This window comes from Bubalus bubalis, chromosome 2 (genome assembly GCF_019923935.1).
Source record: "Bubalus bubalis isolate 160015118507 breed Murrah chromosome 2, NDDB_SH_1, whole genome shotgun sequence".
Classification (NCBI taxonomy): domain Eukaryota; kingdom Metazoa; phylum Chordata; class Mammalia; order Artiodactyla; family Bovidae; genus Bubalus; species Bubalus bubalis.
Window position 1 is genome coordinate 96,789,584 of NC_059158.1, and position 27,201 is coordinate 96,816,784.

At 37.4% G+C, this 27,201-nt stretch overlaps 1 protein-coding gene across 8 annotated transcripts in view; it reads right to left on the minus strand.

Annotated features, from left to right (window-relative positions):
• RIF1 (replication timing regulatory factor 1) overlaps positions 1 to 26,772 on the minus strand; it is a 57,598-nt gene extending 30,826 nt beyond the window's left edge. For 6 of the 8 annotated variants that reach the window (XM_025261643.2, XM_006052121.3, XM_006052120.3 and 3 more), the window contains exons 1-18: positions 26,094 to 26,253; positions 25,597 to 25,710; positions 24,575 to 24,653; positions 20,684 to 20,780; positions 19,086 to 19,213; positions 18,898 to 18,992; positions 17,687 to 17,876; positions 15,857 to 15,949; positions 13,602 to 13,740; positions 11,465 to 11,616; positions 7,059 to 7,176; positions 6,153 to 6,323; positions 5,865 to 5,975; positions 5,142 to 5,204; positions 4,799 to 4,899; positions 3,293 to 3,379; positions 1,516 to 1,589; positions 1,145 to 1,325 (exon numbers count right to left, since the gene is read on the minus strand). In XM_025261643.2, coding sequence (XP_025117428.2) covers positions 1,145 to 1,325; positions 1,516 to 1,589; positions 3,293 to 3,379; positions 4,799 to 4,899; positions 5,142 to 5,204; positions 5,865 to 5,975; positions 6,153 to 6,323; positions 7,059 to 7,176; positions 11,465 to 11,616; positions 13,602 to 13,740; positions 15,857 to 15,949; positions 17,687 to 17,876; positions 18,898 to 18,992; positions 19,086 to 19,213; positions 20,684 to 20,780; positions 24,575 to 24,653; positions 25,597 to 25,700 — 1,983 coding nt within the window. In that variant the 5' untranslated portion in view covers positions 25,701 to 25,710; positions 26,094 to 26,253. Of the gene's footprint in view, positions 1 to 1,144; positions 1,326 to 1,515; positions 1,590 to 3,292; positions 3,380 to 4,798; positions 4,900 to 5,141; positions 5,205 to 5,864; positions 5,976 to 6,152; positions 6,324 to 7,058; positions 7,177 to 11,464; positions 11,617 to 13,601; positions 13,741 to 15,856; positions 15,950 to 17,686; positions 17,877 to 18,897; positions 18,993 to 19,085; positions 19,214 to 20,683; positions 20,781 to 24,574; positions 24,654 to 25,596; positions 25,711 to 26,093; positions 26,254 to 26,591 lie in introns of those variants that run through there. The other 2 variants (XM_044935546.1, XM_006052119.3) reach the window with 2 other exon arrangements.
• Positions 26,773 to 27,201: the final 429 nt, after the last annotated feature.

Below are 27,201 nucleotides of genomic sequence, written 5' to 3' on the forward strand. Positions count from 1 at the left end.
GGTAGTCTCTCAAGCAACCCTGGGAAACAATATACTGTGTTTTAAGTCCTAAAAAAGAATCCCAGAGGTGATTCCACAATCTTTTACTATACGTAGAAGGTAAGACTCAAGCAAGGACTTATAAAAATGGCCTCTGCTGCTGCTGCTAAGTCGCTTCAGTCGTGTTTGACTCTGTGTGACCCCATAGACGGCAGGCCACCAGGCTCCTCCGTCCCTGGAATTCTCCAGGCAAGAACACTGGAGTGGCTTGCCATTTCCTTCTCCAATGCATGAAAGTGAAAAGTGAAAGTGAAGTCACTCAATCGTGTACGACTCTTTGCGACCCCATGGACTGCAGCCCACCAGGCTCCTCCGCCCATGGGATTTTCCAGGCAAGAGTACTGGAGTGGGCTGCCATTGCCTTCTCCAAAAATGGCCTCTAACAGACCTCAAACTGTAGGAAACCATTTAGGAACATAAATCTTGTTCTTCCAAAGGAATATGTTTAATGGAGTGTTGGCTCAAGTAGCTAAAATAAGGACTACTGTATAATCACATAATTCTTCAGAGTCCTCACTCCATTTGTAAGTAATAACAGACTATTTCACAAAGAATAATTCCATTCAAGATTGATAAAGCTGCTAATGAACTATTAACAGTGACAGAACTTGAGCTCCATACCTTGCCAATATTATCACTTTTTTAAGTATTTAAATGTAAAGGTCAGTCAACTCAAGAATTAGAGGTTTAGGAACTACTATATGGCTTTGAGGTGTTCACCAACATGATTTGCCATAAAAATCTAAGAATATATAGTTTAGTCAAGACATTCATATTATTCCCCACAGCACAAATGCAAGAATCCAAGATATAAACAGGGAAATCCATATCTATCATGTGAGCCTTCTGGCTTTCTAATCATAAGAGAAAATGGACTATTTAGTCCCCATTAAGTTACACTTTTTTGAATAAGGCAGAAACACAACGAAAAGAAATCAAGTAATTTAAAGAACAGAAAATGAACCAATCCCACAGATAAAATATGTAATATCTACCATTCAAATACAAATTTCTATTCATATACTCATGCACTATATAACAAAGAAAGAAAAAAAAGGCAAGGTACTAAACTTGAGAGAAAACATGCAGCTGACTTATATCATACCTGATTAATCAATTCTGTTAATGGGGTGACTATAATACTCCACATTCTCCAAAGATGCTCCTTGTTGGCCAACTGCTTTGCATTTTGATTGACAACATTTAAGACAGAGTCACTGAAAGCTAGTGGTGAAGTTGGACCAGAAAGAACACAGCCCACAAGTGTTTCCAGGTTGAGAAAAAACCTGATGGAAAAAAAATTTTGAACTATGCATTAACTGTTCTTTTTGTAAAAATAAATTACATTATAGCAAAGTTACCCCAAAAATGAATCTCAACTTTTTTAATTTTTAAAAAAATTTATAATAGTCGAACTCAAAAGAATATCATTCAACAAACTTTCCAAAATAAACAAAATAGTTTGTTTAAAATTACCTTTCGTCTTCCACACCACATTCCAATAGATTATTATTGAAAATTAACTGAACTAAGAACAAAGCAGGGGTTCCCTGAAGAAAGATGGGAGATGGCAATCAATCTTCTTGTTACCAACAGTACACTCTTCTTGTTACACTTGTTTTCTACAATTATTTGAAATATGACCCTTTTAAGTTTGAGGAATTTTGAAATTACTTAGGATACAACAAAAATGATAGCAAATGTACTTCCATAAACTACACACAAAAATCAAGTTCTTTATTTTAATTATAGCTGTTCCATCTAGTCAAGCAATTGAAGAATATTAAAAGATTCCAGATATAAACACTGACTTAAAACTTGCTGGATCAACAATACCTACCATCCAGCAGATATTAAATATATTTCACTATAACTAAGCCAGTGTTACAAAGCTTCCAAAACTTGTAACAGTAATAACCAAAACTACATTTACATAAAAGCGAAGAGAAACCTTTTATTCTAGAACCCTTTAATCCAGGAAAATAGTTCCATTAATATGCCATTATTTAATGCCTCACAAGCACACTTCATTGTATTGTGCTTTGCAGATATGGCATATTTTACATATTGAAGGTTTGTGGCAACCTTGTTTTAAACAAGTCTACTGGAACCCTTTTTCTAAATAGTATTTGTTTACTTTGTCACATTTTGGGTAATTTTCACGATTTTTCAAACTTAGTATATGTCCTGACTGCTCAATGGACCAGCTATTATTTTGTCTCCTTCCCTCTCCTCTGGCCTCCGCATTCCCTGAGACACAATATTAAATTTAGACTAATTAACAACGCTCAAGTGGCCTCTAAACATTGACGTGAAAGGAGCTGCACATCTCTCACTTTCAACCAAAAGCTAGAAATGATTAAACTTAATAGTGAAGGCATGCTTAAAGTCAAGACCAGGGGAAGTAACTACAGATGTGGTAGAAATAGCAAAGAACTAGAATTAGGAGTGGAGCCTGAAAACGTGATTGAATTGTCGCAATTTTAAGATAAAATATAAACAGATGTGGAATTGCTCCTTATGGATGACGAAAGAAAATGGTTTCTTAAGACGGAATCTACTCCTCGTGAAGATGTTGTGAAGACTGTTGAAATGACAACCAGATAAACTTAACTGATAAAGCAGCATCAATATTTGACAGAACTAGCTCCAATTCTGAAAGAAGTTCTACTGTGGGTAAAACACTATCCAACAGCATTATATGCTACAGAGAAATCATTTATGAAAGAATCAATCACAGAAAACATCACTGTTGTCTTAAGAAATTGCCATGGCCACCCCAACCTTTTCAGCAACCATCATTCTGATCAGTCAGCAGCCATCAATACAGAGGCGAGACCCCCAAGCAGTAAAAGATTATGACTCAGTGAAGGCTCAAATGATTAAGCAACAATTTTAGCAATGAAGTACTTTTAAATTAAGGTATGTACATTGTTTTTTTAAGCCATAATGCTATTTACTTACACTCAGTAGACTATAATATAGTGTAAACATAACTTTTACATACCCTAGGTAACCAAAAATTTCATGTGACTTGCTTTATTCTGATATTCACTTTCTTAGCAGTGGTTTGGAACTGAACTTGTAATTATTTCTGAGCCACACCTATACTTTGTCTATGATTTTTTTCCTTTAATATAATCAGTATATTGAAATTCAATTCTTTTCGAACTTTGCAATCTAAGTGTCTCTAACTTAAAAAAACATGGATTTTTGGCTAATTTAATCATATCATTACATCTAAGATACTTGCATTAAGAATATCCATATTAGCAACCTGATATGCTGGAGAACCTAATACTTTCTGAGGAAGTCCTTTAATTGTAATTTCCATGAGAACCTAAGAAAGACAAAAGGTTTTACTGTACATTAGTCATTAGTATTCACTATAGTTGTAACAATTTATTATAAGTAATGTTCAGTCATTAATGTAAACACATTCTTATTAGCTTAAAACATTCAAGTACAGAAATACAAAAAATAAAATAAAAAGGTCCTTCCTTATTTCCAGGAATAATCAATGCTGTCAGTCTGGAGTTTTTTTTAGACCTAATTTTCCATATAAAGTACATAGAGAACATAACTTCCTGAGCTGGCTGTCATGTATCTATTCTTTTATGACATTATTGATATTATACTATGAGATACTTTGAACTTTCTTCACCTGACTGAAACAGTTTTCAGTCTACAGACATATTCTTAACTGATAAATGAATATGCATAGCTTATTCAAATTTTTTAAAAACTAATGGCCCTAGAGGCTATTTTTTATACTACAAAAAGAAATTCTGCAATCAATTACATACTCACTAGTGCCAGAAGCCAATATTCAAAGGACTTCTAACTAAAAGCTGGATCTAAGACACATCTCTCAAATGTGACAGAGCCTATCAAACTGCCATCCAAATGTATTAATACGCAAGTATTAACCTGAAGTATATAACAGTGACATGACAAAAATTAGTGAAAATGGTTTCATATACTCTCATTTTCAACAGAAACTAATGATAATTATGCATTCATAGACACATTTATTTTGTTCCAGCCCACCGTGCTCTGCATTTATCAACTCATTTAATTATAAACTACTACTACATCTCTTCTTTATAGAGAGGCAAGGGAATAGATAAAGTATCCAAGTTCACTCAGTCAATAGTTAGGCTGAGGTTCAACCTCATACTAGAGCCTGGCTATTAACCACTATCCTCTACTGTCACAGCAGATATCACTGTCATGCACATAAAGGAAACAGACTCCAAGTTTATGTAAGGGTATGATTTGTTCCATCTGCAGATTATTTTGCGAAACTCATTATTACAAAAAGTATTCCCAATTTGCTTTCTTTTCTCTATTATATCGGTCACAGTTAAAATGCAAAAGCTCTACAAGATTATTACTAGGTATTTTTTCAAATGTACAAAGTAACAATTAGTGGAGCCCAGCAATCTTGTTACAAAATTAGTGTTCATCTGAGTTTCTTCAGTTCAAGTTTCACACTTATCTCATTTTCTCTGTACAGCCTATGCTTTTTCTCATCATATTGGAAGATGTGATGAGAGTTGCCATTGTCTTCATTTACTTTATTAAGGTTTCAAATGACTGCAAAACCAATGGGACAGCATTTATTTCAGTGCTAAATTGCTGATAAATACTTGATATAAAATGTCTTCCCAAATCTTGATCTGTGCTAGTACCTTCAAAATAAAATTCAATTTCAGAGTATGGTTTTAAAATTCCAGCATACAGGTATTGTACTTACCAGTGTTTTCAATACAGGAAATACTTCTGAATTCACTATGCTTTCCAAAGATTTTAATAAGAGAGTCAAAACTTCAGAACCTGGTCTCTCTTTTTTGTTACCTATCCAAAAGCACAAGAAGGGTTATAGTTCTAAAGATGTATCTTTAGGAGTGAAAATACAGTAAATTCAGGAGTAAAAATATATACTCAGAGAGCTATTAAAAAGTAATTTTTAAAAAATAATTTGATTAAATAGAAGTCTAGAAGATACAATACTTTAAGTGATTTCAAAATAAATTTTATATATGAAAGCCAAAAAATTCACTGGCTGCTATAAAAGTCTTAATCATTACAGTGCTTACCTGATTCAATAACTGACTTCACCAAGCTAATTAACTCCTTCCAAATAGCATTAATAACTACATCTGCCAAACAAAATAAAAGGTACTTTAGAATGAAGTATATATAACTACAAAGGCTCCCCCTTTTATGCTTATACTACTGAAATAAACTGAGAAATACTTTGAAATACAATTCTCCTTGTAATAGTCAACCTTTTAATTCAGTTTATAATATACTATCACCTCATTTCTGTTTAGAGAAATATGTTTTCAAATGGACTAACACTCTGGGTAATTTTCTTCTATCAACCATATTTTCTGTTATTGAACACTTTTTATTTTTGATACAAGGAAAAAACAAGATTCAGAAGGATATCCGAAAGCCACTAGAAAAAAATCTTCCAGCAAGTTAAATAGCAAACTATCTTATTTTTGAAATGTGTCATTATTTGATAGGCTTTAGAACACAGGAGGTTTAGGTATAGATACTAAAATCACAAAGCCCAGGTTTGAATCATAGCTCTATCACTTACTACGTAACCAGGCACAAGTTACTTACTTCTCTGTACAACACAATCCCTTATCTGCAAAATGGGCTAATACAGAATAAGGTTACTATTAGGATTAAACCAATTATATATAAACCTCTTGTAGAACAATCTAGAAGCAAGTGGCACCATATAAATATTTATTTTATTTTTAAACACAAGTTTAAGCAATAAAAATCTTCTCTTAAATATTCACCAGAAGCATCTTTTCCAACTGCAACAAAGCTATCATGAACAGCAGTGATAAGTGTATTTGAGTGTTTGGAGAAAAAAGAAGAGCTGCTGATTAATGGATGTTCAAGTGGTTCTAAAAGAGAAAAAAAAAAAGTTATTCAAAACCAAAGCTTTATGAAATAAATTTCCCAATATAAAATGTTAGGTGGTCTGCTATGTTTTCTATTAAAAGACATAAAATTTCTTCACCCCAATTACAGTGTTCAGAATTGTTTTAATAATTGAAATTATTTTTAAAAAAATTAAATACCTAGGCTCAGTATAAGTTTGTTTTGCTTAGCAAAACTCACGACTTCTGGACCCAACAAAAAATGAAGCAACATTTCAAGCCTCAAAAGTTGTATAGAGGGGATTGTGGCCATTCCAAAATTTGAATTCAAGTTCATCCGAGGGGTTACAGGAGTTCCATATGGAGAAGCACCTTCAAAAAACAAAACAGCTAAGTTATGCATGATTAGTTACTCAAATGTATTTTACTTCATTTCAATGCAATGTACCTTTAAGACTAAATAATGTGTTTCTCAAATAAAAGTTGAAGAGTTTTTGTTTAAAGCTCATAACAGAGTTCCTAATACTAATCTTACTAAGGACTTCCCCAGTGGTCCAACTGATTAGACTCTGCACCCCAGCAGAGTGCAGGTTCGATCCCTGGTCGAGGAAGTCACAACCCCAAAACAAAATTAAACATACCAGGTTAAGAAGAACAAGATTAGAGTCCTACACACACAGAAGATGAGTGTCATACACCATTTAAATGAAAATAAATCTCAGGCATTTACCTATACCCTTAAAATATTAACATGCAGGCATTTCTAAAAATATTGACTCAGAATAGACCTGCTACTTTTAATAATAACTCTTAAGATTCTAAAAACAAACCTAAGGATCTAATGCACTTCACATAATGTCATGGAAAAAAGTTGTCTTATCCAACTATAATAATGCAATGACAGCAGTAGACAGTAATTGGATTTTTCACCACCTGAGTCACCAGGGAAGTCCTAATTCATACAGAAAACAAAACAATTTTGTGATATGGGAGCCAAAATTATGTGATTAATTTTATGTAAATTATATGGAACAAAAACTTGATTCAAAGTCTTTTAAAAAAAATACAGGGAGAAAAAAACAAAAAACAAGTAGTTCTACCTCTTACCTTTGTGTATTGGGGTCATAGGGCTTAAACCTGGAGTAGTAGCTACACGAGATGAATTCCCTTGAGGTGAAGCATTAGAATCAATGCTTATTGTGCTTTGAATCAGAGGCACACAAACCTATTGGAATTAAGTAAAAAAGAGACAGGGAACTGTATCTGTAAACTGCATAAATGTCATTTTTAAAAAAGTCTTACAAAATACAGTTAAATTTCCTTAAGAAGCAGTATCAATTGTCTTAGTATGTTGAAATTTTATCAGCCTTGATACACAAGGTAGAAACTGAAATCTGGAAAAGTGAAAAATCATATTACAATCATATTTGCCCTAAATATATATTATTTATAAATTTCAGTACTACATTCCAGATGGAAAATTATACACGTAAAGAGCTTTTACAAATAACATATACATGAGTTTTAATGTTACTGGCAGATAGACCATTTTAAGCTTTTTTAAAAAACACCTTAAAAAATACGAACTAAGACAACTTCAAGCTCATTTCTAAGATTATTCCAAGACCTGTCAAATCTAGCCAGTAAGCAGATTATGCCAAGGAATGGATGGGACAATTGGGTAAGATTAGCCTACAAGGAGGGCATCCCAAGTGGTGCAGTGGTAAAGAATCCTCCTGGCAATGAAGGAGAAGCAAGAGATGGGGGTTCAATCCCTTGGTCAGGAAGATCCCCTGGAAAAGGAAATGGCAACCCATGGAAAGAGCCTGGTGGGTTACAGTCCATGGGGTCAAAGAGTCATACATGACTGAGCACACATAGCCAACTAGGAACTAATTATGGTAGAATTTGGAAAAATTATGATCCCAATCACATGCTAACAATCAATGTCCAATTTTAATTAGTTCATGCTTTAAGCTGAAACTCGAATACTTTGGCCACCTGATGCGAAGAACTGACTCATTTGAAAAGACCCTGATGCCAGGAAAGATTGAGGGCAGGAGGAGAAGGGGATGATGGAGGATGAGATGGTTGGAGAGCATCACTGACTCAATGGACATGCGTTTGGGTGGACCCCAGGAGTTGGTGATGGACAGGCAGGCCTGGCATGCTGCAATTCATGGGGTCGCAAAGGGTTGGACACGACTGAGCGACTGAACTGACCATGCTTTAACAAATTTAAAAACTTCAATATAGTAAGCAATTAAGCATTTAAAAAGAACTTGCTAAAAAAGCCCAAGTATACTTGAGGAAGAAATGATAAACGAATTCAGCAAGGTATGCACGATACCAGGTTAACACACAGAAATCTGCTGCACTTCTATTCAGTAATATCATCAGAAATGGAAAGTAAAAAATCCCTTTTAAAATCACATAAAAAAATACCTAGGAATACTCTTGATCAAGGAGGTAAAATTCTTTTATTCTGAGAACTACAAAACATTAATAAAGGAAACTGAAGATGATTTAAAGAAACGGGAAAGTCTGTGCACAATTACTGAGCCTGTGCTCTCGAGCTCAAGTGCTCCAACTAACGAGTCCCACGCCAGGGTCTGTGCTCTGCCAACAGAAGCCACCACAATGAGAAGCCCGTGCACCGCAACAGAGTACCCACCACTCCTCAAAACTAGAGAAAGCCTGAGCAAAGTAATGAAGAACCAATACAGTCAAAAATAATTAAAAATTATAAAGACAAAAAAAAAAAAAAAAAGAAATGAGAAGATATCCCATGCTCTTGCACTGAAAGAATATTGTTAAAATAGCCATACTACCCAAAACAATTTAATGGGATTGCTATTAAATTAGCCATATGGAACCATCCCAGAATTGCCAAAGCAATCCTGAGGATAAAAATAACACAGGAGTATAACCTTCCCAGACTACTACAAAGCTACAGTAATCAAAACAGCGTGATAACTGGCACAGGAACAGATATATGGATCAATGGAACAGAACAGACAGCCCAAAAATAAACCTTGTGGTCAATCTTTGACAAAGCAAAGAACATACAATGGTGAGAAGACAGTCTCTTTAGTAAGTACTGTTGGGAACGTTGGACAGCTGCATGTAAATCAATGAAGTAGAACACTCCCTCAGAGAAGGCAATGGCACCCCACTCCAGTACTCTTGCCTGGAAAATCCCATGGACAGAGGGGCCTGGTGGGCTGTAGTCCATGGAGTCGCTAGGAGTTGGATACGACTGAGTGACTCACTTTCACGCACTGGAGAAGGAAATGGCAACCCACTCCAGTGTTCTTGCCTGGAGAATCCCAGGGACAGGGGAGCCTGGTGGGCTGCCGTCTATGGGGTCGCACAGAGTCAGACACGACTGAAGCGACTTAGCAGCAGCAGCAGAACACTCCCTTACACCATACACAAAAATAAATTCAATGTGGCTTAAATACTTAAATATAAGACAGGACACCATAAAATTCCTAGAAAGTAACATAGGCAAAATACTTGCTGACATAAATTATAGTAATGTTTTCTTAGGTCAGTCTCCCAAGGCAATAGAAATAAAAGCAAAAAAAATCCCAAATGGGACCTAATTAAATGTACTCAGTCCAGTAAAGGAAGGCATAACAAAATGAAAAGACAATCTACCAAATGGGAGGAAATATCTGCAAGTGATATAATCAACAAGGGCTTAATTTCCAAAATGTATGAACAGCCCACACAACTCAGTAATGAAAACCCAATCGAAATGGGCAGAAGACCTAAACAGAAACTTTTCCATGCCTATAGGCACATGAAAAGATGCTCAATTTCATTAACTGCATTAGAGAAATTCAAATCAAAACTATAAGGAGGTACCACCTCACATCAGTCAGAATGGCCATCATTAAAAACTCTACAAACAACAAATGTTGGAGGGTGTGGAGAAAAGGGAACCCTCCTACAATGTCAGTAGGAATGTAAATTGGTACAGCCACTATAGAAAACAGTATGAAATTTCCTCAAATAACTAAGAATAGAGTTGCCATCTGATCCAGTAACTCCATTTCTGGGCATCTATCTGGACAAAACTCTATACTTTGAAAAGATACATGCACCCCTATGTTCACAGCAGCACTATGTAATAAATAGCTAGGACATGGAAGCAATGTAAATGTTCATCAACAGATGAATGCATTAAAAAACATGGTATATGTATACAACAGACTACTACTCAGTCATAAAAAAAATGAAATATAATAGCACCTGCAGCAACACGGATGGACCAACAGATTATCATATTAAGTGAAGTCAAAAAGAGAAAAATACCACATGGTATCACTTATATGTGGAAATAAAATGACACAAATGAACTTATTTTCAAAACAGACTCACAGACATAGAGAACAGACTTGCGTTTGTCAAGGGGGAGGGCAGGTGGGGGTGGACTCCACAGGGAACTTGGTTAGCAGATACAAATTGTTAAATACAGGATGGCTAAACTACATGGTCCTACTGTAGAGCACAAGGAAATATATTCAGTATCCTATAATAATGGAAAATATGAAAAATATGTAACTAAATCACTTTGCTGTACACCAGAAACTAATACATGTAAATCAACTACACTTTAATAAAAAATAAATTAAGGACTTCCCTGGTGGCAGAGTGGATAAGAATCTGTCCCCAAAGAAGGGGACATGGGTTCAATCCTTGGTCCGGGCAGATTCCACATGCTGTGGAGTAACTGAGCCCATGTACCACAATTACTGAGCCTGTGGCTCGAGAGCCCGTGAGCTGCAACTACTGAAGTCCACTCGTCTAGAGCCTGTGTTCTGCAATGAGAGGCCTCTGCAGTGCAAAGTCCACACACCAAAGAGTAGCCCCTCCTTGTTGCAACTAGAGAAAGCCCATGTAAAGCAACGAAAATCCAGCACAAAAATAAAAATAAAATTATTAAAATATAAATTAAAAATAAATAAGAGTAGTTATCACAGCTACCCTTTTTTAACTTAGACAAAATAACAAGTTTAAATGCCAGCAAAGATATCAAAATCTAAAGGAATAAACTCATGTGTAACAATGAAAAGCTACAAGGGTATTAAATGATTGGTTATCACTACATAGCCTAGAAAGAGATTTAAAAATTAGAATTACTCCAACTTTGTATCATCTACCCAGTGTAGCACATGATTTCTATTTCAGTAATGCTGACTCTACTCTCAATTATATTCCAAGTCATATGCAATTCCTTTAAAAAATCTTTCATAATGCCTCTAGAGTAAGGACAGACATATGAGTGTCTACTGATTAAAAAGGCTGTAGAGGCCCATTTCAGACATCTGGAGAATATCCTTTAAGGAAAATGACCTCAAGTTCTGTGTCAGGGTGAAAAACATTTTTTATATGTAACATGGTCCGCTGGTCTGCTAAGCACTGAAAGTTAGACTGGTAGGATTTTAAGAACATACTACTAAAAAAAACACATCAAGTATCATAATCAACACTTGTAATGTTACCTGTTCAAAATTAGCAGGAAGATGAGGTCCTAGTCTCATCAACAAATACCACCAGACTTCTAGTTTTGTCAGCGCTAGAGTTTCTGTTCTCACATGGATAGAACTCAAAGGCTGCATCAACAACTTCAGTCTTTTTGCACTACATAGTATTTCTTAAAAGAAAAGAAACACCCAAGTGAAAACACTGAAGAGCTAAAGATTAAACTTTAAGAATGACAGCATGCAATAAGTCTTTTACTTTAGCAAGAGAATTAAAAAATTCTTTAGTCAGTGGCTATTCCTATTCGCCCCAAAATTTTCATGCTGACATACAGTTAGGTCACAATACTTAATAAGACTTATTTAAAAGAAACAAAAAAACAGTAATATTTATATTTATTAGATACCCTATGCCAGGGCTGATTTTCCCACCATTCAGCAATGTCTGCAGTATTTTTGGTTGTTCCAACTGGGAGGCAGGGATAGAGAGCGCTACTGGTATCTAGTGGGCTGCATCTAGGAATGCTGCTGAACTTCCACTGACACACAGGGCAGTTCTTCACAACAAACTGCCCAGCCTAAATGATAAAATGTTCAGTAACTCTTAACTGCTTGAGTATTCTCATTATCCCCATTTTACAGATCACAAAATATAGCGTATTTTTTACCTCATAAAAGGCTGTCATTTAAAAATTTTATTAGTTTTTTTTTAAGTTTTTATTGAATTTTTTTTTTTTTTTTACAGCACTGCTTCTATGTTTGGGTTTGTTTTTTGGCCACGAGGCAGGTGGCATGTTAGCTCCGCGCCAGGGATCAAACCTGCATCTCTTGCATTGGAAGGCAAAGTCTTAATTCCTAGTCCACTAGGGAAATCTCAAAAAATCTACTAGTTATCTCTTTTATCAAACATTTTAACTGTTGGTGCCAACAGTTAAAATGACTTAGGATATATTATCTAAATATTCACAATTATTTAGAATTAGGTGTCTACTTTTGAACTACTTTATCTAGTCTCCCATTTAGCCACTCTCCCAGTGAGATTTAAGCAGAAGTGTATGTGGAATTTCTGAAACTTTGTTTATAGATTGTTGATTTCTCTGGGAAGAAGTTTATTTTTGCCCCTTCTGCCTTCCCTCCTTCCTATAGGCTGCAACAAAAGCATACTGACAACCACAAGCGAAAGACAAGCATCTGATTCCTTAATGAGTTCATGAATACACAGTATCAGTCAGACTCTCTAGATCTTGACCTATTTCAAATCAGATAGCATTTTATTGATCTTCAAGTCACTCCCATTTTATTCTTTAACTCAAAGATACACAATTTCAGTAGATTTAATCCTCAACAATACAGTACCTCACACTGAGAGCTTATCAACAAAGGTGACATTTCCAATTAAAATATATGCCTGCCAATATTTTCAAATAAAAGTAGTTGCAGTTAATGCAAATAATGCACATTTTCAAAGGGAACAAGGATTATTAATAGTCTTTGCAAGGGAAAACAGGATGAAATCAACATTTCTTAGCATATCTTATAAACTATCAATTACATCCAAGATTAACTACAGTTACACAGGCAGACTCATACTTCTCACTTATGGGAAAAATACTTTCTCATACGTATATTAAACACTTTCAATGGACAATAACAAGATAAGGGTAAGAAACATCAAAAGGAATCACTCCTATATATTAATGTTAACCCACTATTAGGTGCTATTCTTAAAGGTCCTGAAAAAAAATTCCTCTGTTACTGATACTCGTATTCCACAGCAATCACAACTGTTTGCTGTAGTCTACTGGCTTTGTGACTTTTGATAATACTTAATCGTTCTGAAAGTGTTACTATTTACCATCTGAGGTCTATTATGATAACTGAGAAGTACATAAATGCTCAAGTAAGTGCTGGAATGTACTAAGAAAACCACAAATGGCATGTCACTTTGTTCAGTTTTTGAAATAGTGTAAATTTTATACCTATGATTTTCAATAATGCCTGACCTTTACAAACTCTATTGTTAGCTACAAATTTATTCCCCTAAAATACTCAATGATAGGTAAATATTCAGTATTAAGTCCAAAAAAAAAAAAGAAGAGCTTTTTCATCTTGCTTAAGTAAAACTCATAACAAAAATCAGTCTTAAAACATTACTTACCTGGATTTAAAGCAAAATTATCTATTAAACTCTTCCAAGCAATAAAAGCTATTTTTTTAATCATGGGTGCTCCACTACGAAATCCCAGTTCTTCTAGCTGTAATAGAGAATTAATGAAACTCCCACTTCGATGCAAGGTCTAAAAAGGAAAAATCATTAAGAAGTTTTTTACTTGCCTGAAACAATTACAGGCACTATTAACATTCGTCTAATGTATTCCAATAAAAAATACACAGGATAGAACATTAACAGTCACAAGTGATTACAATCCACACATAATCTGAACAGAATATAAATAAAAAACTGGCTTAGAAATTCACAAAAACTGTTAAGAAAGCCACTAGAGCTAATAAAATACTTTCAGCAATGTTGCAGAGTACAAGCTGTTGTTTAGTCACTAAGTCTCATTTGACTCCTTTACGACTGTAGCCCGCCAGGCTCTCTGTACAGAATACTAGACCAACACACAAAAATCAGTTGTTTCTACACAAAAGCAATGAACAATCTAAAAAGCAAATTAGGAAAGCAATTCCATTTATAACCTAAAAGAATTAGCACCTAAAAGAATTAAATACTTAGAAATACATTTAATCAGAGATGAAAGACTTAAACTAAAGGCTACAAAGTACTGTTGAAATTTGAAAAGACCTAAATAAATGGAAAATCATTCCGTGTTCATGAATAGGAAGATTTAATATCATTGTAACAGCAATATTATCCAAAGTAATCTACAAGTCCAACGCAATTTCTATCAAAATTCCAAAGTCCTTTTCCAACTGAGAAATAAAAGCTTACCCTCAAAAATTCATTATGAAAGAATCCCCTTTAGCCAAAACAATTTTGGGAAAAAAAAATTACGAAGTTGGAAGACTTAACTCCCTTGACTTCCACGCCTACTACAACACTACAGTAATTAAAGCGTATGGTAGTGAGGACTTCCCTGGCAGTCCAGTGGTTAGGACACCATGCTTCCAAATCAGTGGGCATGAGTCTGACCCCTGACTGGGGAATTAAGATCTCTCATGCCACATGATGCAGCCGCCAAAAATAAAGCTATGGTAATGGCTTAAGGAAAAACATAATAGACCAATGGAAAAGGGATTCCAAAAACACTCTCACATATACTGTTAACTGATAACCAATAAGAATTACCCAGATTACCAAGAGCATTCAATAAGAACAGTCTTTTTAACAAATGGTGCTTGGAGTATTCACCTGCAAGAAAATGAAGCTGGATCCTTGTCTTATTTACATACAAAAATAAACTCAAAATGGAACCAAGATCAAAACTTATGAATTAGCAAATAAATTCAGAGAGAAAGCAGAATAGAGGTTACGAGGGACTGCAGGAAGAGGGGCAGAGGGAGCCACTACTTATTTAACATGTACAGTTTTTGTTGCGGATGGCAAAAAAGTTCTGGGTATAGACAGTGATAATGTTTATACATCTGTAAATGCTTTTAATATCACTAAACTGTATACCTTAGGATGGTTATGATAAATATTATGCTTATCACACACACAAAAAATCACAACTTCCCCCTCAAAACCAGGCTTAAAGAAAGAATATACAGTCAATTCTTATTATTCACTAGTTATGTTCTATAAAGTTGCCTTGATACTCTATTAGCAAATTCTGTGCCATGGCTTCTAAGGAAAATGCAGGATTAGGTTCCTACAAGCCTCTGATCACATTTTCATCAATCATCTGACACACAATCTTGCTTCATGTGTGTTTGGTTTAAAGACAACTTATTTAATATATACAGTTTGACTCGCTAACATTGAGCTCACAGCAGACAGCACTATAACTCACGCCTTTTCTCCTAAGGCACACAACAGACTTCCTCTACTTAGCAACCAGAGAGCACTTCAGCACTACACTTGGGGGCCATTTAAAACTGACATCTCCAAGAAAAAGTGCAAAACATGAAAAATGTGGCACCAAATGTATCATGAAATGGACATCTGTTTAAAGGACATTGAGAATTAAAGCAAAAAAAGCAGAACATAACCCTGGCTCAACCTCGGACTGGAACATGCATGCTTACATGTAAGACTCAAATTTGCTGCCACTCTACATGTCTACAATTGACTGCAAAAGCAGCACAAATACTGACACTGGGTTTACAAATAAATTTTAATAAATAGGTCAATTTTCATATATATGGCACACATGAATAATGAGGATCAACTATACTATGTTAAGAAAATAAAAGGTCTGGTGTGTATAAAAACCTTAACTGTGAACTTACCTTCCCAAGAAGTTTGACAAATAAAGGCCATAATTTTAACACGTAAGTCTCATTTTTACTCATAAACAGTTTCTGGAGTTCTGAAAGTAATTTCTGAAAACAAAAGCAAAAGTATTTACCAAAAGACTCCTGAAAAGAATGCAGTATTAAATTGATTGTCTCAGCCAAGTAATTTTTCCCAATATTTTATCAGGAAGTTTCACACATATAGCAAAGCTGACCGTTTATAGTAAATGTCCAAGTATATGCTTGGACATTTTTACTATGCTTGTCAGGCCATTCTTCCATCCATCAATATAGCTTTCTTTTCCCCTACCAATATACTTTCCCCTAAACACTTCAGCATGCATATCATCAGAGTTCAAATGATAATGTTTTAACTTCTCTATTAACTTAAAAAATACATTAATAGCTTCATGGGTAATACATCTGAGAAAATTTGAGTTCAAATTTATTATTAAGAACTTTATACAGTGGATGCTTGAATAAAGTGTGTTATTACTGTGTGGTCCACTTACACCTGGGTATTTTTCAGCAGTAAATACCACAGTACTACAGTCCGTGGTTGGTTGAATCCAAAGGCGCAGAGGAACCACGAATACAGAGGGTCAATTATAAATTACACACGGGTTAAACTTGAGCTGTTCAAGGACTGCCTATATAAGCTCTTAAAAAATTAATAAATTTATCAGCTAAAAATCTCACAAAAACATTGGAGTTGCTTTTAGCTCAGGCATTACCATGAGGAATCCTGAATTTTAAAAAACTAAACAAACAAAACCCCAGGTTTTAGAATGTGGACATCTCCCCCTTTGCCTGGATTACTGTACTATCTCCCAACTAGGTTCCCTGCTCCTATGCAACCCCTGCCTAGAATTTCTTCAACATAGGCAGAGGGATCCCCTTAAAAGCCAAGTTTGTACATGTATCACTCATAGACTCAAAACCTTCAAATATGATTTTCAATATAATCCAGATGCTTTAAAACCAAGCAATAAAGCAATAAAAGCCAAGTGCTTACAATGGTCTACAAGGTCTTATGTGGCCTGGCCCTGTTTCTGACATCATCTTCTACCCTCTCATCCTCATTCACTCTATCACACTGCCCAGTGTTTGATGAACACAACCTAGCACATCAGAACAAGGCCTTTTGCTTCCACGGTTCCTCCTAACTTGAATAAGTTTACTCCTTATCATTCAATTAGCTAACTCCTATTACACCTTCAAATCATCTATTCTTTTTCCTTCCCTGACCACATCACCCTTCCTCTTGGAAAGCACTTTCATCCAGTCCCCGTTGTTTCCCATAATCTCTTTCCTAATGTACTACATACTTTATTATTGCTCCCACTAGAAAATAAGCTCCAAAACAAATTGCTTTTGTTCACTGCTATATACACAGTACCTAAACCAATGTCCAATATATAACAGGTACTCAATAAATGTTACAAGAAAGACCGAAAAACCTAAAACTTTGGGCAAATAATAAAAGGAAATTGTACACACTACATGCACTTTTATGCCTTAAATCTGTAGCTCCTGGGATTATGCTGTAACAATCCAGATAGCGATGAATCAGATAATGCTCTCCGTTTTCCAAAAATGCAATTTCTTCATTCTTTAGGGATGAAATAAAACGCCTGGATTGCAGTTAACACTGAATAGACAGCTCCTTTCCTTACCGTAATTAGAAGTGGGTGATATTAATTCAAGCAATTCTTAAATTTAATTCAAAGAGGAACTTCCTAGATCATAGTGCAATTACACCAATATGAGTCCTATGCTTGGTGCAAAACCTCACAGTGCAATATCCAAAAAAGTATTACTTACGGTAGTCATAAGCTGCTCTGTGATAGATGCTATTTCTTGCTGTTTCTGAAGCAACAAAGGCATTCCCATCTCTAAAGCAGTGGCTCCCCGCAAATGTACTTTTTGGGCTGAATGAACCAGTAAAGGTATGACCAATTTTGCCCACCTAATTGACTCTTCTCCCATTTGAACTGGGGCTTGTTCAATTAGTCTGTAATAGAGAAATCAATGACTAAATTAGTTTAAGTAGTTTTATTTCTAAACTACCTTTATGTCTAAACTACCGGGAAAGTCAACAGTACACAGAAATATGCACAGTATGGTCCATTTATTTTAGAATATTATCTACAATACACACACACACAAATAGATCTAACGTAACTTAATTTGTAGACTTCCCTATTTTAATAAAATTTTCAAATAATGAAAACACATCATCTTTCTTCAGATTAAAAAACTTTAGTAATTATTTTTACACAAATTATATTCTTACAGGAGAGAACAGCTAGAGAACCATGATATACTGTGAACATCAATCAGGGCATCAGAATACTAGTTAAAGCACATAGCTCAACAACTAAAGAACAGTTTCAACTAAAGAATGAAAAACAAGTTAAGATAAAGCACATCAATAGTTTGTGTTGTCAGCATACCCATTGTGAACAGCAAGGATGGGTAGGAAGAAGACAGAAGATTTCCCTGTTCCCCTCATCCGCTGTTAGAAATTGTTTTAATGCTTTCCTAAGTACCTGCTACCGGGTTCCCTGGTGGTAAAGAATCTGCCTGCAATGCAGGAGACCCAGGTTCCATCCCCAGGTCAGGAAGATCTCCTGGCGAGGGGGATGGTAACCCACTCCAGTATTCTTGCCTGGAGAATCTAATGGACAGAAGAGTCTGGCAGACTACAGTCCATATGGTCACAAAGAGTCAGACACGACTCAGTGACTAACACTTTCACTTTCAAATTACCTGCTATAGCCAACTTAGAAGTCTCTATTTTTTAAACTTTTGCAAAAGCTTTAACAGAAATATTTTTAAGACTATTTCAGTAAAAATAAAAAACCTAGTAACTTAATGCACATCTACTTTCCTCTTCCTATTACTTTGAGAATTTTAGTCTAGAAGACATTTCCTTCTTTCAATGTCTTATTCAATTTCAAGTCCCAAAAGATTACTCCTTCAATTCTAAATTAATGAAACTATTCTAATTTGTATAGTATCCAAACTCATACCTTATAATGACATTTAATGCTTCATAATCCACAACAGCAGAATGCATCTCTCCTCTATTAAATACTATTTCTAATGAGTCAATTATACTAGAAACCTGAAAGACAGAAACAAACAAACACAAATCGAGTAAGCCTCTATTTTTTAAGTGGCATGTAGTTAAGAAGACATATACAAAAACCATACTCACTACTTTGCCAACAACTTCAGTGGGAAACGTCTGCTTGGATATCACCCAAAGTGCCCTAGTACGTACATTTTTATCTGAACTTTTAACAATATCATTCAGTTTTGAAAGCAGTTCTTGAATATTTATCTCTGAAAAACAAGCAAAAAAAATTTTAATTATGCAGAATCTTTTACATCCTTTAAAATCCCTAACAGATAAAAATCATTGTCATTGTCATTAAAATTAAATGCATATCCAGAGAAAAGGACCAGAAAACTTATGCTAATAATCAAACTTTCCCCCAAAAACACAAAATTCTGGTCAGAGAGAATGTATACTCAGTGAAAACAGATAGTAGACTTGAAATCAATAATTTTTCAACCAAAATATTCCTATAGGATCTTATTATTAGGTTTGATGCTTTCGAACTGTGGTGCTGGGGAAGACTCTTTAGAGTCCCTTGGTCCGCAAGGAGATCAAACCAGTCAATCCTAAAGGAAATCAGTCCTGAACATTCATTGGAAGGACGGATCCTGAAGCTGAAACTCCAACCCTTTGGCCACCTGATGTGAAGAACCGACTCATTTGAAGAGACCCTGATGCTGGGAAAGACTAAAGGCAGGAGAAGAGGATAACAGAGGATGAGATGGCTGGATGGCATCACCAACTTGATGGACATGAGTTTGAGCAAGCTCCGAGAGTTGGTGATGGACAGGGAAGCCTGGCGTGCTACAGTCCATGGGATGGCAGAGTTGGACACAACTGAACTGACTGATTAGGTTTGAACGTACGAGTCAATTTTTGGCAATATGTTATAAATCCTGTATCTCTGCTACAAAATGAACAACTCCTACTTCAGATTGCTAACATTTCTGTATATTAAATAAGTGGAAACTTTTCCCTCGGAAAAAAAGATGGTAACACCTTTCTGATATCTTTATTCCCTATTCCTAATTATCCATCTCTAAAGATCATCCCCATACCTATACTACGAGAAGCTACTTATAGAGCCAACAATTAGGATTACAGTCCTCCCCTGATATCCATGGGGGATTGGTTCTAGGACTTCCCCTCAAGAATATCAAAAACCAGGAGATGCTCAAGTCCCTTACATGAAATGGTGTAGTACTGAGATCTCCATGAGTTTTGCATCCAAGGATGCAGAGGGTCAAGGATGCTATAAAACTCAGAAGAGCATCAGATCCTGTGCTTTCATTACCACTTTTAGCTCCAAATTATCTAATTTACCACTATGTAAAAGAACTTTTCTAATAGTAAATTCCTTAACACATGCTTGTATAAAATAAATGACCCATCCACCTCCCAAAATTAATTCTATCTAATTATAAACTTCCAAAACAGGTATGTTTATTATCAAGATGGTTTCTCAACATTTTAAAATAGGCTTACTGTATTTTCTTTTAGAACAAATTTTATAGTTATCAAAGCTAGAGCTATGTCTAAGAAATTTTACTACAATGATATAATCTAATGATATAATCTACAGACTCATTCTCAAAAGCAAACCCTAAACTACAGGTTGTGAAATTGAGAAGTAACAGTACTTTTAACAATATCAAACTATAAACTCTAAAAATATTCCATCACAACAAACCTACCTGATAATCCAGAGGCAATTTTGGGATTATATAAGCAAAACCCCAAGGCCTGTAGAGCAGCACTACTGAGCTCTGAGTTTTGACTGGCAATGTGAGTCTACAAAAACAAAACCACATTTTTACAAATAAGTACAACTGCAAATGAATTTTTAGATGGAAAAGTTGATTAAAAACAAAATTATATTTTAATGGCAAAAATCAGCAAATCCTTGAGTAGATTAAAAGGGAGTAAGATTAAGAAGCCAAGCTTCAGCAATACGTGAACCATGAACTTCCAGATGTTCAAGCTGGTTTTAGAAAAGGCAGAGGAACAAGAGATCAAATTGTCAACATGCGCTGGATCATTGAAAAAGTAAGAGAGTTTCAGAAAAACATCTATTTCTACTTTATTGACTATGCCAAAGCCTTTGACTGTGTGGATCACAATAAACTGTGGGAAATTCTGAAAGAGATGGGAATACCAGACCACCTGATCTGCCTCTTGAGAAATCTGTATGCAGGTCAGGAAGCAACAGTTAGAACTGGACATGGAACAACAGACTGGTTCCAAATAGGAAAAGGAGTACGTCAAGGCTGTATATCATCACCCTGCTTATTTAACTTGTATGCAGAGTACATCATGAGAAACGCTGGGCTGAAGGAGCACAAGCTGGAATCAAGACTGCTGGGAGAAATATCAATAACTTCAGATATGCAGATGATACCACCCTTATGGTGACTGCAGCCATGAAATTAAAAGACGCTTACTCCTTGGAAGGAAGGTTATGACCAACCTAGATAGCATATTCAAAGGCACAGACATTACTTTGCCAACAAAGGTTCATCTAGTCAAGGCTATGGTTTTTCCTGTGGTCATGTATGGATGTGAGAGTTAGACTGTGAAGAAGGCTGAGCGCCGAAGAATTGATGCTTTTGAACTGTGGTGTTGGAGAAGACTCTTGAGAGTCCCTTGGACTGCAAGGAGATCCAACAAGTCCATTCTGAAGGAGATCAGCCTTGGGATTTCTTTGGAAGGAATGATGCTAAAGCTGAAACTCCAGTACTTTGGCCACCTCATGCGAAGAGTTGACTCATTGGAAAAGACTCTGATGCTGGGAGGGATTGGGGGCAGGAGGAGAAGGGGACGACAGAGGATGAGATGGTTGGATGGCATCACTGACTCGATGGACGTGAGTCTGGGTGAACTCCGGGAGTTGGTGATGGACAGGGAGGCCTGGCGTGCTGCGATTCATGGGGTCGCAAAGAGTCGGACACGACTGAGTGACTGATCTGATCTGATCTGACCACCCTTACGGCAGAAAGTGAAGAGGAACTAAAAAGCCTCTTGATTAAAGTGAAAGAGAGTGAAAAAACTGGCTTAAAGCTCAACATTCAGAAAAGGAAGATCATGGCATCTGGTCCCATCACTTCATGGCAAATAGATGGGGAAACAGTGGAAATGGTGTCAGACTATTTTTTTAGGCTCCAAAATCACGGCAGATGGTGACTGCAGCCATGAAATTAAAAGACGCTTTACTCCTTGGAAGGAAAGTTATGACCAACCTAGGCAGCATATTCAAAAGCAGAGACATTACTTTGCCAACAAAGGTTCATTTAGTCAAGGCTATGGTTTTTTCAGTGGTCATGTATGGATATGAGAGTTGGACTGTGAAGAAGGCTGAGCGCCAAAGAATTGATGCTTTTGAACTGTGGTGTTGGAGAAGACTCTTGAGAGTTCCTTGGACTGCAAGGAGATCCAACCAGTCCATTCTAAAGGAGATCAGCCCTGGGATTTCTTTGGAAGGAATGATGCTAAAGCTGAAACTCCATACTTTGGCCCCTCGTGTGAAGAGTTGACTTATTGAAAAAGACTCTGATGCTGGGAGGGATTGCGGGCAGGAGGAAAAGGGACGACAGAGGATGAGATGGCTGGATGGCATTATCAACTCAATGGATGTGAGTCTGAGTGAACTCCAGGAGTTGGTGATGGACAGGGAGGCCTGGCGTGCTGCAATTCATGGGGTCGCAGAGTCAGACACAACTGAGCGACTGAACTGAACTGAAGATTTAGAGACCATGGATACAGCTTGACAAAGAAAGAGGGAAACTATGTGGAGATCAGCTAAGAATTTTCCTTAAAAAAAAAAAAAAGGGCATCTCTGCATACCTGAAAGCAAAAAAAAAAACAAAAAAAAAGGCGGAGGGCAACAAATGGAAGATGGTGAAGACACTAGAAAAGAAGTAAAAGTAGGAGCAAAACTTACATAAAGTAAGCAAAGATTCAAAGGCAAAAGCTGACATTCAGCTATAGAGTGGAACAACACCTCTAACAGAGAGGGAAGGAGTTAGAAGTAACATTCACTAAGTAGCTGAAGCGCAAGTGGCTTTAAATGTCATCTCAATACTTCAGATAGAAGATTCTGAATCCATGACCATTTGGAGTTCAAAGCCCAACCCCATATTCTACATGTAAAAGCTATAAAATCTCAAATCTGTCAAACGCAAAAGTCTTGCCATTTGTTCCTAACCCTACATTTACTTGTAACCTTGCATCTTTCTTGGCATCATTTCCTATTCCAAACTAATGTATCTTCAGGTCTCCCCCTTGCTTCTAAAATCAGATATCCAAGAAATCTTCAACTATTTGCTATGCTTGACTAGGAAGAATGGTAAATGTTAGCAGTCATATATAAGAACAGACACTTCCTTGGAGCACCCATTTTATAATTAATCCAACCAAACATCGAAAATACTAAACCCTGAGATACATGGGATATTAAGGCAATCAGTTCAGATAATCACAAATAGATGAAATCTTACACACTGAAGACTATGAGAGCTAATACTGTATCTCCTAAATAGCAGCTAGCATATGTGTGATCAACTTTTGATCATCCTATCATTAACCATCCACAGGCTTCTAAATAATTATTCATCAGGCATTTTAGTTACCAACTCTATTTACAAACAATGCAACTTGATTCAAATTGCATGTAAATGATTTCCTGATCCTACATACTCTCAAATACCAAATAGATGATACATGTCATCATCACATCAAACAGTACTGGAATGTGAAAATGACAAAGAAAAATGGGATAATACCATTAACATTGTTTACTTATTGCTAAGTCTTGAACTACTACACAGTGAAGTTCCTCCTTATATGAACAAAAAGAACTGAAAGCTGTAAAAATATTTAAGGTTAGGCAAGGCAGTATCCCCAGTGCCTCAATATTTAGACAAAAATAATGCTTAAGTGTGCAATAAACATCTTTAGACTACTTCCATGTAGAAGCACAAAAACAGGGTCATAAAAATAAGAACTCAAAGGGACTTTGGAGATTTAGTTCAACCTCTTCATTCCAAAAACAAGGAAATTAAGTTAGGTGTTTAGGAAAGCCACAAAGCCACAGTATACTCAAACGAGGACAAGAATATATGTCCTCAGTTTGATGCAAAACTACACAACCTCCCTATAAACAAGCAAACAAGATAAGCATAATAACTGTTTTTTAACCAAGCAAGAATGGCAGAAATATGGGTGAGTGAAGATAAAAAAATGAATGTTACCGACACAGTAGATCAAAGACAAAACTACAGAATCATTTAGAAGCACTGTTCTATTAAGAGTGAAAGTTTTGGACTCAAGTGGTCACCGCAACTAAATTTACACACATTAAACCCATTTCTTCTGCAAAGTGGGGTTTAAAGAGGAGCCTCAGCTGGACAGGGAGGATTAAGAGAAAACAAGAAAATTAGACAGCACTTGATACACTGCAAGTCCTCAAATAGTACTATAATAACCCTGTTATTTTATTTTAGAGTCAAAGTTTTTGAGTTAGTTAGCAAAATCTTTTTCCCTCCACAAAGTAAAAAAAACTATTTACTATTTACAACACAGATACGTACCTTTAAAACTTCAAATAGCTGAGGAAGTTTTTTCTCAATTTCTGTAATGATTTCTTTTCCATCTTCTCCAGTCATACGACTTAAAAGCAGAAAGAGCATTAAGTTTATGCAAATGGCAAATACAAAAATGAACTATGAAATATCTGCACAATCTTTTTAAACATCATGTTAGAACACTGGCAAATTGATGCAGTACTTAAGATACTTAAGAATATTTAATGCGATATACATCTGGAAAAGTGAAGCTTCCCTGATGGCTCAGCAGTAAAGAATCTGCCTGCCAATGCAGGAGACGTGGGTTCGATTCCTGGCTCGGGAAGATCCCCTGGAGAAGGAAATGACAACCCACTCCGGTATTCCTGCCTGGAAAATCCCATGGATAGAGTGGGCTACAGTCCATGGGGTCGCAAAGAGTTCGACACAACTTAGCGACTAAACAACTAAACGCGAATAAACCTCAGAATAACTTGTGCATCCACACAGTACACGTTTTGACAGCTTCACTAAGTGAAGAGGAAATAAGGAAACCTATCGCTAGTTACAAATTTACTAAAACTTACTCAACATTTATCGTTTTGTATCAATTTCCAAACAACCGACAGATAAGTCGGAAAAATACAGTCTGCGAAGCACTTGCGGTTAAATAAAACTCGAGTTATTGCTCTATATTAAAAAACCAATTCTGGGTTTCCCCACTGTCCCGAAATACAGGTGGCTTACACTGAAAAACCACTACTCTGGCCAAATCCCTCCCAAATTTTTCTTAATCCTCCTCTTACAAGACACACGTGCAGGCTTCCTCATTCCAAACAGACACCGTAAGGGCAGCAGCACCTGCACCCCGGAATGTCACCCAGCACGCACCCTCCACCCCACCTCGCCTCACTAGCGACCCCGGCGTCCCCCAACAAGCTGCAAAGCTTCTTGAATACACAAACTCGCTCGGCGTGCAGCACTCGGACTGTCTTCCCCCTACGACCCACCAGGGCGCCCCACCCCCACCCGCCCCCAACAGGCCTCACCTGGTCAGGGTCAGGTAAGCGTCGGTCTGCTCTCCAAGGGAGGCGGAAGGGTCTTCCAAAGTCTCCAACAGCGGTGCCAGGGGGCTCTGATCCGCGGCCGTCATGTCGGCCACCCTGAGGCCCGGACCGGAAGAGGAGACAATCCGGTGACCGATGGAAACCGACCCGGGCGGCCCGGCGTGAGTCCGGGCCCCAGACCCGCGCTCCCGACGCGGGCTCACAGCCCCACCGCGTCCACACCGGGGCCTCTGGCACACAAACCCAAAGGCCTAACCTTCCCCTGAGCGCCGCAACACGCACCCAGGGCCACGCCGCGATCCGGTCCCGACCCGCTCCCGCCACCACTTTCCCGGGCAGCTTTCAACAGGGGGAGGAGACCAGCTGGGGGCGGGAGAAGCCCGGGGAACGAGGCGTCTCGCCGCGAGGGGGCGGAGATTGATCAGGCTGAAGGTTCCCCGCCGCCTAGCACTGACACCCCAGCATTCACCCCGACGTACGAGGACAGGCCTGCGTCGTCTCCGCCGCTGCCCTGCAGCACCCGGACGTGGCCACAGCTCCACTTTCCCGGTTCGGGCTGTTTACTCCCGCGTGCGGCCCGCTCCCTCCTCGACCAAGATGGCGGCGGGGGCGGGCCTCGGAGCGCGCGGGAGTAAAACAGGCCTAGCGGGAGAGGCTCGAGCCAATCCAACAGGGGGCGGAGTGCCCAAATCATCGATCGCCTTCATTCCCCGCCTGTTGTCCCGCCCTACCCCTCAGGTCACCTTGCGGGGTGGGGAGGGAGGTTGGGCCCAAATTTTACCATCTAGAAACTTGAAATTCAAAATGTAAGCGGATCGCCAAGTTCACCAGACTAAATTTAGTGGATCTTCAAACTGCAAGTCCAGTATTTGTTGAAGTATTAGCAACAAATCATTTAACAACAGGAGATAACTGTACTCTAATATTTAAGAGCAGCGTTTAGATTGGTCTAGATTCCAACCCTACTTCCGCCTTACCTTGGCAAGTTAATCAACGTTTTTATGCCTCAACTTCCTCCTGTGTAAAATATGGATGATAATAGTACCGACTTCAGGTGAAAGCCAAGTGAGAAAACGTTGAAGAGGCCAGAGGCTCTCATGTTTTAAGTGTACATAACAATGGCCGGGAGCATATTCATGATTCAACTGCCTGCTTCTGCCCCCCCACCCCCTACCGCCTTAGATATTTTGATTCAGTCGATTTAGGATCTACATTCTTCTAATTGGCCTCAGGTGTTGAAGGGTGGGACTTGATTAACACTTAACTCTTGGGAGACTTAATACTTGAAGAACCTACTTATACCCTTAATGAAAGTCATTGAAAGTGAAGTCGCTCAGTCGTGTCCGACTCTGCGACCCCATGGACTGTAGCCTACCAAGCTCCTCAGTCCATGGAATTTTCCAGGCAAGAGTACTGGAATGGGTTGCCATTTCCTTCCCCCTGGGGATCTTCCCAACCCAGGGATCGAACCCAGGTCTCCAGCACTCTTGACCGTCTGAGCCACCGAGGAATGAAAGTCGTTACCCTTTTTATAGACCTCTGAGCACTTCCCGCTGCGCTCAAAATTGTATCTACTTCAAAATAGCA